The sequence below is a fragment of the Cinclus cinclus genome, chromosome 1 (assembly GCF_963662255.1).
Source record: "Cinclus cinclus chromosome 1, bCinCin1.1, whole genome shotgun sequence".
NCBI classification, from domain to species: Eukaryota; Metazoa; Chordata; class Aves; order Passeriformes; family Cinclidae; genus Cinclus; species Cinclus cinclus.
Genome location: NC_085046.1, coordinates 46,854,409 through 46,869,285, shown reverse-complemented (window position 1 = coordinate 46,869,285; position 14,877 = coordinate 46,854,409). Strand labels below are relative to the sequence as shown.

At 38.7% G+C, this 14,877-nt stretch overlaps 1 protein-coding gene across 1 annotated transcript in view; it reads left to right on the top strand.

Annotated features, from left to right (window-relative positions):
* Positions 1-14,877, top strand: part of AOAH (acyloxyacyl hydrolase) — a 74,457-nt gene that overhangs the window by 1,551 nt on the left and 58,029 nt on the right. Inside the window, 1 exon segment of the mRNA XM_062497296.1 lies at positions 13,805-13,900. Within this exon segment, the coding sequence (XP_062353280.1) occupies positions 13,805-13,900 (96 nt within the window).

Below are 14,877 nucleotides of genomic sequence, written 5' to 3'. Positions count from 1 at the left end.
CCTAAAAATTTCTATGATTCTTTCAGCTTCCCAAGGCACCTTTGTGCTGGAACCATATAAACCTGTCACAGCTCTCCATCCTTCAGAAGAAAATATTCTTTCCACTGTGGCTTGAGGAATACAGTTGGAAATAATAATCTTAAACTTGATGAAAGTGGGGTTTTGTTTCACTTCTGAGCCACCCACAGTACCCCTGACAGTTTTTGTGGGGCAGTGTGTATCAAAAGGAAAGCAGAGTCAGGGTGGTGAGGGGTTCAGCCACCAGCCAGAACATAAGAGCAAGGGGTGAAAAGCAGAAATGACTGTGAGGGGCTGTCCTTGTTTGGGCTGGGAGCCATGCATGTGGTAACTGATCAGCTGCCAGAGCTAGGAGGAAGTGGTGTTGCTTAGTGGTGAGATCTTAAGGCAGTTACAGTTTTGATGGCACAGGAAAGACAAGTGGTTATGCTCATCTGTGGGATTTTTACACTGGTGGTTTTTAGATGTCAGATTGTGAGCCTTTTCCATCCTGTCGACCCAGAAAGTTCTAAATTCCACATGTTGCATTGAAGTTGCCTTGTGCAAGAGAACTTGTACTTTTTTTTCCCCTCCTAAAGGGAGGAGAGCTATGTTAGCCCCATTGCTGGGACTGAGCATCTCTTTGTTCAGGGAGGAGACAAAAAAAGCACTGCCTCCCACACCAGTTTCTCTTTCTGAAGTGTCCCTTCAGCTAAAAACATCCTTGTGAGCTTGACTCAGGACCCAAAGAGACTGTGCCTACCTCTGTAAACCACAAGACAAAAATGAAGCGTGGATAGTGCTAAAAGGGCATGAGCCAGGGCTGGCAAGGAGGGCTAGTGGCTGCTAGTCCAGATGGCTGCCTCTGGTCTTTCACTGATTAGCTGCTCATTCAACTAACTTTAAAAATACTGCGTCCCTTTCTTTTCTCAAGCAGAAACGGAAAGCACAGAGGAATTGATGGTTGCACTTGCTATGGCTTGGAGCAGGGGTAATGTCAGCTCTTGCATCTGATTCAGTGACTAACCCTCTTAGGAGCAGATAGTAAGGCAAGATTGGCTTGTGATTTCTTTCCAACAACTCGACCCCAGATATTTAGTTGGCTTAGTTTTGCAATCTGGGAAGGTAATGAGAAAGAGACATGAGTACTTCTTCTGTGTCTTCTTTGCCTTATAGATTAAGGCCAAGATCATTTCATAGAATCAGAGAGAATGATAGAACAGGGTTGGAGAGCACCTTAAAGGTCCTGTAGTTCTATCCCCCTGTGACATGGGGCAGGGAAGCTTCTGCTCCATCAGCTTGCGCAGAATCCTATCCAACCTGGCCTTGAATAGTGGCAGGGATAGGGCATCCACAGCTTCTCTGGACAGCCTGTTCCAGTGCCTTCTCACTGTCACCAGGAAGAATTTCTTCCTTAAATCTTATCTAATTTTTAGTGTAAGAAACCCCTGTTGCTAAATGCATAGGATACTTCCTTGAAGAAATGGTTTTTTTTAATGCAAGTTTAAATGTGTGGTCAGGTCTCTGATCTTTTAAAGTTATCTGCCTCCTTTTTCTGAGGGAAATGAGGTGGCTGCTGATCGATCACTCCTGTGCACCACCTGCTTTATTGAGATTGCTATGTTAGAAGCCAAAGCCAGTCAGAAAGTGAATGCTCTTTCAATAACAAAACCAAGAAAATATTTTCCCATTAAACCTTTCCACAGAGAGTATCACACTTCTTGAAGAAGTATGTGGAAATAATATGACAGGAGAATGAAGTGCAGCTCTGGTACCTCTGTTAAATGTGATACAACTTAGTTGCTTCCTCCTTCTGCTCCCCTTGCTTGCAGCACTCCCTGGGTAGGCACCACCATCTGCCCCAGTATATTCCGGTCATACTGACAAAGCATTTGGGTAATTTAAGGGGCTTCCCTGCCCTTAGCAGATCCTGGGGATTGTATTTTGGGTAGACACCTATGTGCCAAGATGGAACAGGGCTGGAGGAGAGGAGGATGTGCCTCCAGTGAGGTTTAGATTTCCTCTCCCCAGCCTGCTAAAATGCCACCATTTTTGCATTCTGTGAAATCAGCTTAGGTCCTTCTGCATGCTTTGCATGAGATATATTTTTCTGGTTTTTCCTTGTGAGAGATATGAGATTTGAAAGATATGAGAAAGGCTTTTGCAAGTTTTCCTACATGCAAAAGACTGTGAAGTGGTTTTCCTCCTGCAAAGGCAGCATTGTTTTGTTCTGTGCACTGGTCTGGGAGCTGGATTCTAAGTCTGGCTTTCCTTTCTGGGTTTGTTACTGATGGGCAGCATGGCTTAAGGGATATATTTGGGATGAGACCTAAAAATCCTTTTACTGAGTGCCGCCTGACTGTTTCAGTGTGGCACCCTGAGAAAGAGATGCTGTGTGCTTTTCTCTCAAAAATTAGTCATGAATGACCCCTTCATACACTCAGGTCTTTACTTTCCCATCTGTTAAATGAGGAAAATGCTGCCCATTTCAAACGGCAAGCAAAGTTTTACTTAAGTTCATGTTAAGGTACCCAAAGATAGTACAGTAACACTGGTAAACTGCTGACACTGATGTTAATGTTTTTTAATTTTTCTACTGATATTTAAAGGTTCTATTCAATTCCACCCTTAATTACAACAGAGCCCTTAGAGGTTTTGCACATTGCTCTGTTCTCTAGCAAAGGTGACTTCATCCAGAGGTACCTGAAGCAACCTCAGGAAAGGCAGAAGCAGCCCTGGAGGATGCAGAAAGTGGGGGAGACACTGAAAGATGGACAGGAACTTCTGTGTGCACCTCCCTTCAACATAGTAAGAAAGGGAATCTGGGGAATGGTAGATTAGTCAATTAAACATCAAATCCTAGAAACATCCTGCAATAGTTATTAAAGCTTTTTAAAAACACCTTCCAAAATCAATCTAATTTTCTTTGCCAATGGAATAATGCCATGTAGACACAGAATAGGAAGCAGATATTATAGCTGGGCTTTAAGTAAACTTTTGGCACTACCTCAGCACTAATCTTATGCTTGAGAGATGTGTGGCAGTGATTAAACTTCTACAGGGCAGAACAAAACTGATGGGTAATCTTCTTCAGAGAGTAATTACAAGTGGCTCACTCCTTAAGCAAAAGGATGTACAAAATCAGGCCTTTTTTGGATTTCTCTTTAGAATATACTGTCATAATATAATTTCATATTTTCACTAGCCAGGATAATGAAACTTGTGCTATTACATTAAATCAGTTTGTGTAAAGCTGAAATAGTTTGCAAGTAAAATGGAGGGCAAAATTAAATTCAAAACAAGCTTGAGAACTTGGAGTACTTGCATCTGAAAAAGTAATTTCAATATGGGAATGTTGAAGGCACTCACTTCAGCAGAAAGTCAATTACACACATAGCAGATGAGGAACAACCGGCTGGGTAGCATTCCTAAGGAAGATCTTCTGGGCTTGCTGTCATGAAGCATGCACACGCATCATGCACCGAGACATGTGAACAGAAGTCAGCTTGCAAGACATGCGAAGTAACCTGTTACCTTTCTCAGCTTTGACAAAGCCTCAGAAGAATTTTTGCCTAACCTTTTGAGGCTGTGCATCAAGAATGATGCAGAGTGACAGGAGGTTTCAGAGAAGAACAAGCATATGCTATAAAACAAAGAGTGAATAAATTAATTAGTCTAGAGAAGAAAAACTTGAGAAAAGACTTATCTGTCTGTGAAAACATTAAAGGTTCATAAGAGCAAGAAGTAACAGAAATGGGTACTAGCAGGGACATTCAGGTTAGGAAGAGGTTTTTCTTATGGTAGTGATTAGTGAGCAGAGGAATAAGTTCCTGAGAAATCTGTAGAAGACCTCATTAGAGATCTTTGCAAACTGTGTCAGCCCTGTCCCTTCGGAATGGCCTAGATGGTTTAGATCATCTGTTAGGGCAGAGGTTTTGTAAGAGGAATTACTCCAAGCCAGCATTTCTGGAATTCTGTGCTGTGACCACAACATTTGCAAAGAGCGGCATTTATTTGTTTTCCCCCCAACGGCAGACTGCTCTGCTCTATTGGTGATTAACTTTGGTTGCCCTTTTCAGAATGAGGCGTTTAGTCAGGGAGTTGTCAATAGGGCCAGACAGCAGTGCTCTCAATTTTTTCTGTTAGCAAGCAGAGATCCTGTGGTTCAGCAGACAGAAGAATAAATTTCCCCCTCTTTGTGCTCGATATAATGCCATTCTCAGCAACCTTTGCAGGTCACCACCTCCATTCAGCCAGGAGCACACAGTTCCTAGCATATGAAGAAGCATGTTTTCAAAATGTATTTTCAGCTCTGATTGCATTAAAGAATGGGTGTTTCTGAGCAACCAGCAGAGTAAAATGCTGACCTCTACCTGTGTTGATTTGTGTGATAGTCATTGTCCTCAACAGTTTGCCTTTGTCTAGCTGAGCATGAGTGCAGAGATGAAATATGCCCCTTGGAGTGGCAGCAGGACCAGTGGCATTCAGAGTTCCTGATAATTTCACACAATGGAACATGCCAAATGGAGTTGGAGGCTTTTAACCACTGTGCTCAGACAGAGTGGTTTTGCACATATTGTCTGGGGGGGGGGGGGGGACCATGACAGAACATATAATTTACAGCTCAGTGAGCTTTGTAGAAAAGCCTTGCCCAGTATCAGTGTAGCACCACAATGTATTTTGCTTTAAAGGTGTGGGAATCGACTCTGATTACAGCTAAGTCCGTTCCAAGACATAGCAGCTCTGCTCACTTCACCAGCATTGCTCTGTTTAATCAGCAACAATGTTTGACCTGATGATAAGCAATGAATACTAAATTTGACCATAACATTTTTCCCTATTATTATACTTCAGCTAGAACAAACACAGGTATGGGAATAGTGCAGTAGAGATACAAAAGCAATCACCCACCAACTTTTCAGAAACTGATGGTAAAATTTCTTTTTCCAAAATCACCCCAAGTCTTACTGAAAGCTTATGACTGTAAAATGTAAATACATCTATTGAACACAATGAAAAGATATGTTCAGCATGCCAACACATCCATATCTATGTGTGTGTAAATACACAACCACATCTATGTGTATTTGTAGATTGATAATCTTGCACATTTGACATTACTGATGCTCGCCTTGAGTATAATAATCATTTTACTGACTGCTTATTTGGATGCCGATTCCTACATGTGTGCTTCTCACTCTTGTTCATGTGTTAACCCTACAGAGAACTACTGCTCATGTTTAAGGCAATCACTATACTGCTTTTAGGAACTGTATATCTGAGAAAAAGTTTCTTGCATTCAGAATCCTGAAATGGTGAAGCCTTTGCAACAAGGATAAAGTTATCCACTTACATTAACACCCCCTGCTAGCATTCAGGCTTCAGTAAATTTCCAATACCCTTTCCTGATTTGGAAAAAAATATATGTAACTGTCACACATACATATGCAGGGTTTTTTCATATTAATTAAAACAGGAAACATTTCTATTGAGAATGCCTAGGGTTATAGATTTTGTTAAATAGGGTTCTTTAAAGTGTAATGTAGGAAACACTAGGGATACATTTGGCTGCCAGGTATCCATACTGTCTTCCCCTACATGAAAAGTGAATTTTCTGTACTGTCATAGCTGTATCAGAGTCATTGTTGTATATCAAAATGAAACAAAAATGAATTACTAGAGCTCTGAAGTTAGGGGACCTGAGGTGGCCCATCGCTTTTGCATGAGTAACAGAAATAATAATTGATATTCCAGGTTTTTGCTGGAATTTGTTACAAATACATTCAAAATGCTGCTATTTTGATATGAATATTTTTTAAATGTCTTTAGCCACTACACTGTGTGTAATTTAATGCTCAGTGACAGGTTTGTTAATAGTGTACCTTTTAGTATTTCTAAGATATTTCATAAGACTTAGCAAATTAAGGGTCTTGTATATGCCAACATATTTGAATATGTATACCAATAATTATGTTCCATCACCTCAGTATCTCTGCAAAACACATTAATTCTGTAAATGGGCTGGGAAGCAAAGTCTGTTAAAAGACATTATCTCTCAGATCCATTTCCAAATTACCTTTTAAAGCAACAAATCCTCTAGTTGTATATGGGAAGATAACCGTCCTTACTTTGCATATATGGTTACGTCATTTGAGCTGAATATTTCATTGAGCTGGAATGAAATCTTGAGATTATAAAGGGCTGCTGTTTAAAAGTATCAGCTCAGTAATGAGAAGCAGAGCAGAAAGGCAATATGGATTGTAGTCTCTGATCCTTCTTAGCCTGGCTATTAGGTCCAGAGGCCACACAAAACTCAGTGATTTTATGCAGAAAGAAAATCTGATCCAATTGCTCAGGTATTAAAAAAAATTAATACTAGAAAATAACAAACAGTAAGCTGAACTGTTTGTACTGAATGAACTGGGAAAGATGGTACAGGGAGACTAGTTCCATGCACAAGGGCAAATGGACAAAAGCAGGTGTTAGGGCATGTCAGGGGTATTTATAAACTTGGAGGAGGGGCAGAATGAGGGTGCAGTTTAGGGAGGGGGTCCAATAAAGAAGGGCGATTGGGAATATTAAAATTATTGCAGCAAAAAGGAACCAATGATAACCAGGGAAGCAGAGAACTTTCTGGCACTGATGAACGTAAAAGAACTGGAGGATTCTGGGGCTGATTTTTTTACTCACTGCTATTGAAAGGGTTTTCCCTATGGCATTAAGCCATGATCCTCTGCAGTTTTATTGGAGCTAACTCCAACATCTCTCCCTGTTTTGTCTTCTTAAGATAGAAACAGAAACTATTATTTAAAAGCTTTTTTAAAAGCTTAAATTACCTAATACTTATTGGATAATTTATAGAGGGATTATGACAATTTATAAAGGGATTTCCAGAGACATAACAAAAAACAATAGAATACTATTAACACAATAATGGCAATTATAAAACTAGTGTTTTTAGCTAAACTTGTGACAACAAACAGTCTCAGTGGAAAGGCTCTAATTTTGAAAAGTCCCTTCAATTAGTTTTCTGGTTTTTCTTCTTGTCTTTATTTTTTTCCGATCTGTTCTGTTAGAATTTCAGGAACAGTTTGTCAGTTTTTAGACCAAGAAATGCAGCACATTTGGCAAGTGTGGCTTAGTTCAAATTTGACTTGTGTTGTTGCCTCGTTTGTCTTTGTTGCTTTTTCCCTGTAATAGAAAACTTAGACCTTTGATTAGATTGTTTTGAAACTTACACAAGATGCTATATGGGTAAACATGAAAGGGATACACACAAGAAATTAATTTTGACATATGTAAAGAGTAAAAGGTATAGTTAAGAAAGTAAGTTTAATGTAATGATTAATGTAACACCTAACTAAAGCCTTTTCATTTTTTTGGTCTCAAATTTTAGTAAACCACTCCTTTTCCTTTTTGCTTACTCTCTTACTGTCTCACTTTTCTTTTTTCTTTCTTCCCATTCTTTTCTCTTCCTCTTACCAGTCTTTTAAGTATTTTACACTATCACCCCTCGTCTTACCATTAAACAGCTTACACACACTTTCTCTTAATTTGCTTTTTCATTTTCATTAAAACTTCTCTTACTTTGCTACTAACAAAAATTGTAGTTTAACACATCAAATGTGACCGTAAACCAAATAATTTATAAAAACATAAAACTCATTGTTTGTAAAATGCTTTTTAAACCAGTAAAAAAGCAAACATCAAATTAGTCTTATTATGCTTTCATATTCCCCCCTTTTTCTTTTATTTTTTAATTTTTTTTGTGGGGGAGAGAGATATTTATGGTGTGGTAAATTTTTTAGAGATCACTTTTTATCATAAGAACCATGAATATTGTCATTCTGCTGGGCCCCTTGCAGAAAGAGCAATAGATAGGGCATAAAGAGTGTATTCTAGAAAATTTACATTTTAAATTAATTAAAATAGAGGGATTTTATGGTTTATGGGAATAGAACTTTCTTGAATAGTTTTAAAAACTTGTTTACATTTATGTATATATGAAAAGGAAGAGAGATATTAATAATTTATAAAAAATAAATCAATATTAGCAAGCTAAATAATGATATTGATACTTAATTCAATTTTAGTTATAAATGATTGACATCTTTGAATAGAAACATGATAAAAAAGTACTTAATAAGTTGTAAGACTTAAATACTATTAAATTAAGCTACTCTTTTTAAATGATGACTGGGGACTGTAAAAGATTGTTGATTAGTACATTGAGCCTAAAATCAATTTTAGTTAAAATTAATAGGTTTTGAATATAACTGAGAGCAATGGAAGAAACTTAGAATGACTAAAGTTTAAAAGATATTGTAAAGATTATCTTAGAAGAACTTGAAATTTATACTGTTAAATTAAACTATAATTAACAAAAATATATTGCTTTTAAAATTAAAATACTGAATGAAAACCAAACTAAATTTGACATCTAAAAATAATTTAGCTTCTTAATTTAATGCACTCTGGTTTGAGGTAGTAAAAAAATTAAACAAACATATCTTTAAGCAATATAGAACTTACTTAAAATGATCTAAATACAACAGAAAACATATTTATTGGGGAGGAGGGGTATTTAGTTAGCACAGAAAACTTGCACAGTTATATTTGTTTGTTGTTTAGAGCAGGCTTGGTAGTAGTAACAATTTTTTTTTCCTTCTCTGTTGACAATGCCTGGGAGCTTTGGGTTTCATACTTTGTTGAACACAGCTTGCTGTAACGTGTCTTTGCTTTTGGTAATAGTAGCATTGGTTAGAATGTTGCTGAAATGCTTGTGGCTGTAGCTGTGGGTAGTGGTCACTGATGCAGGCACAATTTGGTTGAGTGCAAGATTTTTTGAGAAAGTTAGAATGGCAAGATCTGTATTTAAAGGAGGCTCTTGATGCTGAAACACAGGCTTTTGCAAATCTTTGGTTTGTTTATCTAGATGGATTCCCTCCCCTGCTAGCTGGTCAAGTGTAATGCCAGTTTCTGTTGGATTTTTTACATATTTTAATAACAGTCTTTTTTACTTTGACTTTCTCAGGGAAAGTTTGGTAGCCAATAGTAATGCAGGTGTTAGGGCATGTCAGGGGTATTTATAAACTTGGAGGAGGGGAGGAATTAGGGTGGAGTTTAGGGAAGCAGTCTAATAAAGAAGGGTGATTAAGAATATTAAAATTATTACAACAAAAAAGAACCAGTGATAACAAGGGAAGCAGAGAACTTTATAGCAATGATGAACATATTAAAACTAAAGGATCCTGGGGGCAATTTTTTACTCACTACTATTAAAAAATGTTCCCCATGGCATTAAGCCATGGTCCTCTCCTCTTTTATTGGAGCTAATTCCATCAATGGATATTGGGCCTTGTTAGGGAAGGAATATATAATAAGTGAGATGCTGGCACAGGTTGCCCAGAGAAGTTGTGGAATACCCATCCCTGGCAATGTTCAAGGCCAAGTTGAATGGGGCTTTGAGCAACCTGGTGCAGTGGAAGGTGTCCCTGCCCATGGCTGGGAGGTTCAGACTAGATGATCTTTAAGGTCCCTTTCAATCCAAACCATTCTATGTTTATATGAAAAAGAAAACATTCCTGTATTGTAACTTTGGATAACCATGGTCTGCCTGCATCTGGAATACTCACATGTATGTCCCCATCTCGGAGGAGAAAACCTAATTTCTTATTAGCTCCCCATATGAATTTTCAAGAGGAATGTCTGGTTCCAGGTTGAACTGGAACTGGATTAAACTAATTTGGAAAGAGGTGTTTTTATGCCAGAACAACAGCATCAGCACAAGGAGGAGCAATATCCTCTTTTGTAGACAGGTTCTTGGGTCTCCTCATCTGTAGGCTTTAAGAGATGCCTTGGAGCTTAGGATTGTCTATAAATGGAAGAAGCTAAGACTTTATTTTGGAAAAGCCTTCATCTTCTGTACAAAGTCAGGAATGTGATAAATGGCTTCATGTATGCGGAGCCTTGCTGGACTAGACAGATTTTTGAGGCAAAGGTTTGCCATGTCACCAAGCAAGGCTCCAGTTCCTGCTCTACCAGGAGTAATCAGAGTGGCTGCAGGGTGGCCACAGCCTGGTCAACAGGCTTTGCAGAGAGATATTTGTGTTGAAGGCCATTTTTATCTTGTATTCTGGGGCAACATTGAATTTATGGCTGGAGGGGTGAGAAAGAAATCCAGTATCCAAAAACATGAGCAAAGGATGGCAACCAAGGATGTGCCAAGTGCCAGAAAACCCATTTAACATGTTTTACTCAGACAAATATACCTACAAATCTGAAACTTAAAGAGGGCAGCTTTCACTATCCAGATACTTTTTGACATGCCTAGAAATAATTCTAATTATAGAGTCCTTCAAACTTGTGCAGCCAAAGTGGATTAAATTAAATTGTCTGCTCAAACTGCTAGAGGCTTCACAGCTAAGCAAAGAATTCCTCTAGTTCTGATTTTATTATTGAGATATGATTTTTTTCCCCCTGAGCTTATTGGAAATGGCATTTTTTAGTTACACACTACCTTCAAATATATGGAAATAAAAACTTCCTGATGTGTGAGTTTTCACCTTACTGCAATGAGCAAAATGGTTATGGTCTTGTCTTATCTCTTCAGAAATTAATAGCAGATGGGACAAGCCATCACTAAAAGCAAGAGGCATTTATTAATAACAGAGTCTGGTTTCTAATGCCTGGTAGGTATTATAATGCCAATGCATTTCTTTCAGAGAAAAACATCCTTCAGCCTGTCAAGGTATTGAAATCTAGTATTGAAGTGAGACAGCAGAATCAACTTACTGAAAATTGTTTCTAAAGCAAATAATCTAAAAATTGAGCTTTATTTAATGATGAAGCCTATTTACGTTGTCTTATATGTGTCAAGCTCATGATGAGAAATAAATCACATCTAAATTTCTAGTAAATTAAAAGCAAGCAATAACTGATAATGGCTGGCCAGATCTGGATGTGCTTTTCTACTAATGCCAGAGTACTAAAAAGTTTATATTCTTGCACATGTCATAAGTAATTAAAGCAGTGAGAATTTTACAGTCAAAGACATATGATTTTCCCCTGGTCTTTTTAGCTGTATAATTATTTTCCATTTTTAGCCAGTGGAATTAAGACTCATTAAAAACTAGGATAACTGGTCAGCATTTCTGTTCCTGCCACTCAGTCCAGAGGAAGATAATAAGAGAGCAGGTTGGTAGCAAAAACAAGGATAGTTACTATGAATTAACTTTCATTTATAGACACTAACCTCTTGATGTTTTACCTGTAGTCTAACACCAGAGATAAGTTCTTCTAGAGGATAAATCTGAATTACTGGGGAGGCATGTTTGCATGAAAAAACACCAGGCAGCCTGGGTAGATTAGGCTGCCTCCACTGCAATAAGTCCCCTTAGGACATTGCTCATTCCTCCTCACAGGGTTCAACCTTTTTTCTGAGTATTTTAGAATCTCCAGCCCAAAAACTGTTCCTGATGACATCAGCCTAAATGAAAGGCTGTGAAGTCAGCAGAACCAACACATATGCAAGCATCCCCCAGGGCACAGCTCATGGCAGCAGACCACAAGGAGTAATAGAAATCTATTTTTCTATTTTTCTCCAACCTAAAAAAATCTATTATTCTGTAGAATCCTCAAGCTCTTGATGCAAAAGAATGAGCAGTAAAACAACAAAAGCTGTGGACCTTAGAAAATATGAAAGGAGTAACTTCTCCCTGTCTCTCTGCTTGGACTCCTTTTTATCTTTCTGATTTGTAGACAGCAAGATTGATAGATGAACATCTGACCTTGGCAAGAGTAGAAAGGAAAGCACAGAAAGACTGTGTGTTTAAGTTATCACTTAGGTAATTTAATTTTTCTGAGCCTCCATCTTCATGAATAAAATAGACATAGAAGACAGGGGACAGGTAGTCCCTGTTGTCTGTAGGTTGTTCATGTGTGTTAATAATATAGCCTTTAGAATTTTAGACGTGTTATGGTGTGTTTTTAGATGTGCAGTGCCATCTCAGTGCTAAAGGCTGGAGTCTGTCCAGGCAAGGCTATTACCATGCTACCCTGGCAAAGAAGCCAGGGTCTGTTTTCTGTGCCTGAGGCCAGTGCAGGTCATGATTTGCACTAAAACAGCTGAAATCTCTTGTATTCTTTAACGTCCACCCCCACAACTGTGGGATTGCTGGGTGTCCTATCCCTGGAAACATTTGAGATCAAGTTAAATGGGGCTCTGAACAACCTCATCTAGGTGAAGATGGCCCTGCTCACTGCAGGGGGCTTGGTCTAGAATGGTCCCTTCTAACCGAAACTATGATAAGGCTGTAGTAAGGTTAAACCTGGACCAAAGGACCCTGGCCTGTTCTCTGTGACCAAGACCTGAACATGCTATACCCTTCATCTCAGACCTTCCCTTTACTTTTAATTTGGATCTTTATTATTTAACATTCTTTTCAGATATTGTGTTTTAATTAGCTGTTAATTCCTGGGACTAGTTAGCCTTTGGCTATTTGATGAGTTGGGGGGGGGCAGGAAAGAACGAATGTCTTCTTTTAGTGTTTTTTTGTTGTATTTGTCTCCATTTATTCTTCAATTCTTTTAGGCTGACTGGACGTAATTGTTCTTAGGATGCTTTATAAATCATTCTGCAGAGGATCTTGAGTGAACCTTTTATTTAATAATTGTGGAGAAGTGGGCTTTTATCCCTGCAAAAGAGGTGACAAATTCACTGTAATTTCATCTGGATTACTGTATTTGCGAAAGAAGAAATAATACAAGAGTCAAAAATATTTGTTTTACAGCAAGTTCCAATTGCCCTACCTTCTCTTTTACTTGCCATAGAAGCATCAGTTATTTGTGTAGAAAAACAGCACTTTGGTTTAATAGCACTTAGGTATGGGTGCTTGGAAGCAATTTAGAAGGTCACTTTTAAGAGTTGGGCCAGTCTGAAAACCTGAACATCAATGTTCTTGAGCTTTGGAAAAGGTGAGTCTGCAGCCACATCAAATTGTTGCAGCTCACCTCCATTTCTAGACCCTGCTAGAGCAAGTCTCAGACATGAGATTGCTTGCACAGCAGAGGAAACAGGATTTGGCTACAGGAATTTCAAAGAGAAATCTTCATTCAGGCTGCTGGAAACTGGCACCCTGGCTCCTTGTCTCCTGTCTGGCTGGGATACCTGCCTCTCTTGCATAGGCTTTGAGTCTGGGTGGGGCCATCACTCTGGCTGCCTGGTCTGACTATGGTGGGCAGACTTGGCATTGTCCAAGCTGTTTTCCTCATAAAATGGTGAAGCCACCGCAGAGAAAGCACAATGCTGATATACATCACTTTTAAAATTTACTTGAAATGAATGGTCATCATGTGGATTTCAAATGAGTGTTTCATAGTTATCACATTGAATCTATTTAATCCGCAAATCAGCAGAGGGAAAAGTGCTGCACATGTCATAAAACACTTTGCTAGCCCTGTTCACACCCAGATTAGTAATAAGAAATATAAGAAATAACCAGATTCGTGGGTCATAGGAAGTGGTTTCTTTCCAACCACAAAGTCAGAGCAGAATGAACTGTGAAGACATTTTGGTTTTGACAAATGTGTAGATGGGTTCAGCAGCCCTGTGTGGTCTGAGCATCACTGGGCTTCACAGGAAAGTCTGTGAAAAAATGATGCCACAGATGCTCTGTCATGGTCAGCATATATGTCTGTGGTATGATTTCTCTTCTGTAGGCAGTCACAAACATTTGGTTTCCAGTTTTAGTACTTCTCTGTGTGGATTGTGTGGGTTCCTTCTTTTTGATTTTTTGTCTTCTTGAAGGATGTGTGCTTGTGGTATCTGTCATCGAACAGCTCGCACAGTGGCACAACAGTACAGTAAAGGCAGCCATGGAGAGACTGTGTGACTACATACCTGGTAAGTACCAATTAATGTGCCATATGTTATGTTCATGCTGATATATTTCCCTGTTAATTAAAAACTCGCCTGGGAAAGCTGATTGTGCAGTATCCATTCCACCTCTTGTGCAGTATCCATTCCACCTCTTGTGCAGCATCTCATATATATGTAGCTGGGAGATAGCAAGTTGCTATTTACAGGAATATCAATGACATGGCTTCACTCAGATTCAGAGCTGGGATTTTATCCCAAAGTTAGAGTGAATGGGGCTGTATTAAACCCCACACACATGTGAGCACCAACACATGCAGGCCAGTCCCCTTCCTTTTTCTCCCCTTTCTCTCTTTGTTAGAAGCTTAAGAATAGATTCACTGTATGCCCCACTACACCTCCTGCTTGTTGATACAGGTCTTTACAGCAACAGTGAGATGAAAATGTTTTCAGCAGGTGTGGGAACTGCTATTGTAAATTTTTAAAAATGAGAGGAGGCTGACAGGTGTAAGATGTGATCATTTGGTGTGCATAGAAAAGCTGAAATGTAATTAGTAATACAAATTTCAAAAGTGATAGCTATTCCATGTGAATATATGTAAGGCTTCCCTTTTTCTGACCCTTACTTTATCTACCCAAAGGAGGTTGGAACTCCACATGCACACCCCTAAATAGAGAACAGTTTGAATGCCACAATAGCTTTGTGCCTCACAGACCAATCCTATAACTATTTAAGTAACTAGATCTCACATTCATTATACCTTTTAAGGTTATTAATGTAAAAAGATGGCTTAGGATTCTTCACTAAAATGTCATTTTTATATGATTTCATGAATCTCTCTCTGTAGACCCTAGTTTCACAGAAGATATGTGTATAATATTATTTCCCTCCTTTCCAAAGGAGGATTTCCCAAGGCAGAGTGAGGCAGGGAGCTAATTGCTAGGTTTCATTCATTGATAGAATTATGCTTATCTGATTTCTATTCCATAAGTCATAGCCTTAG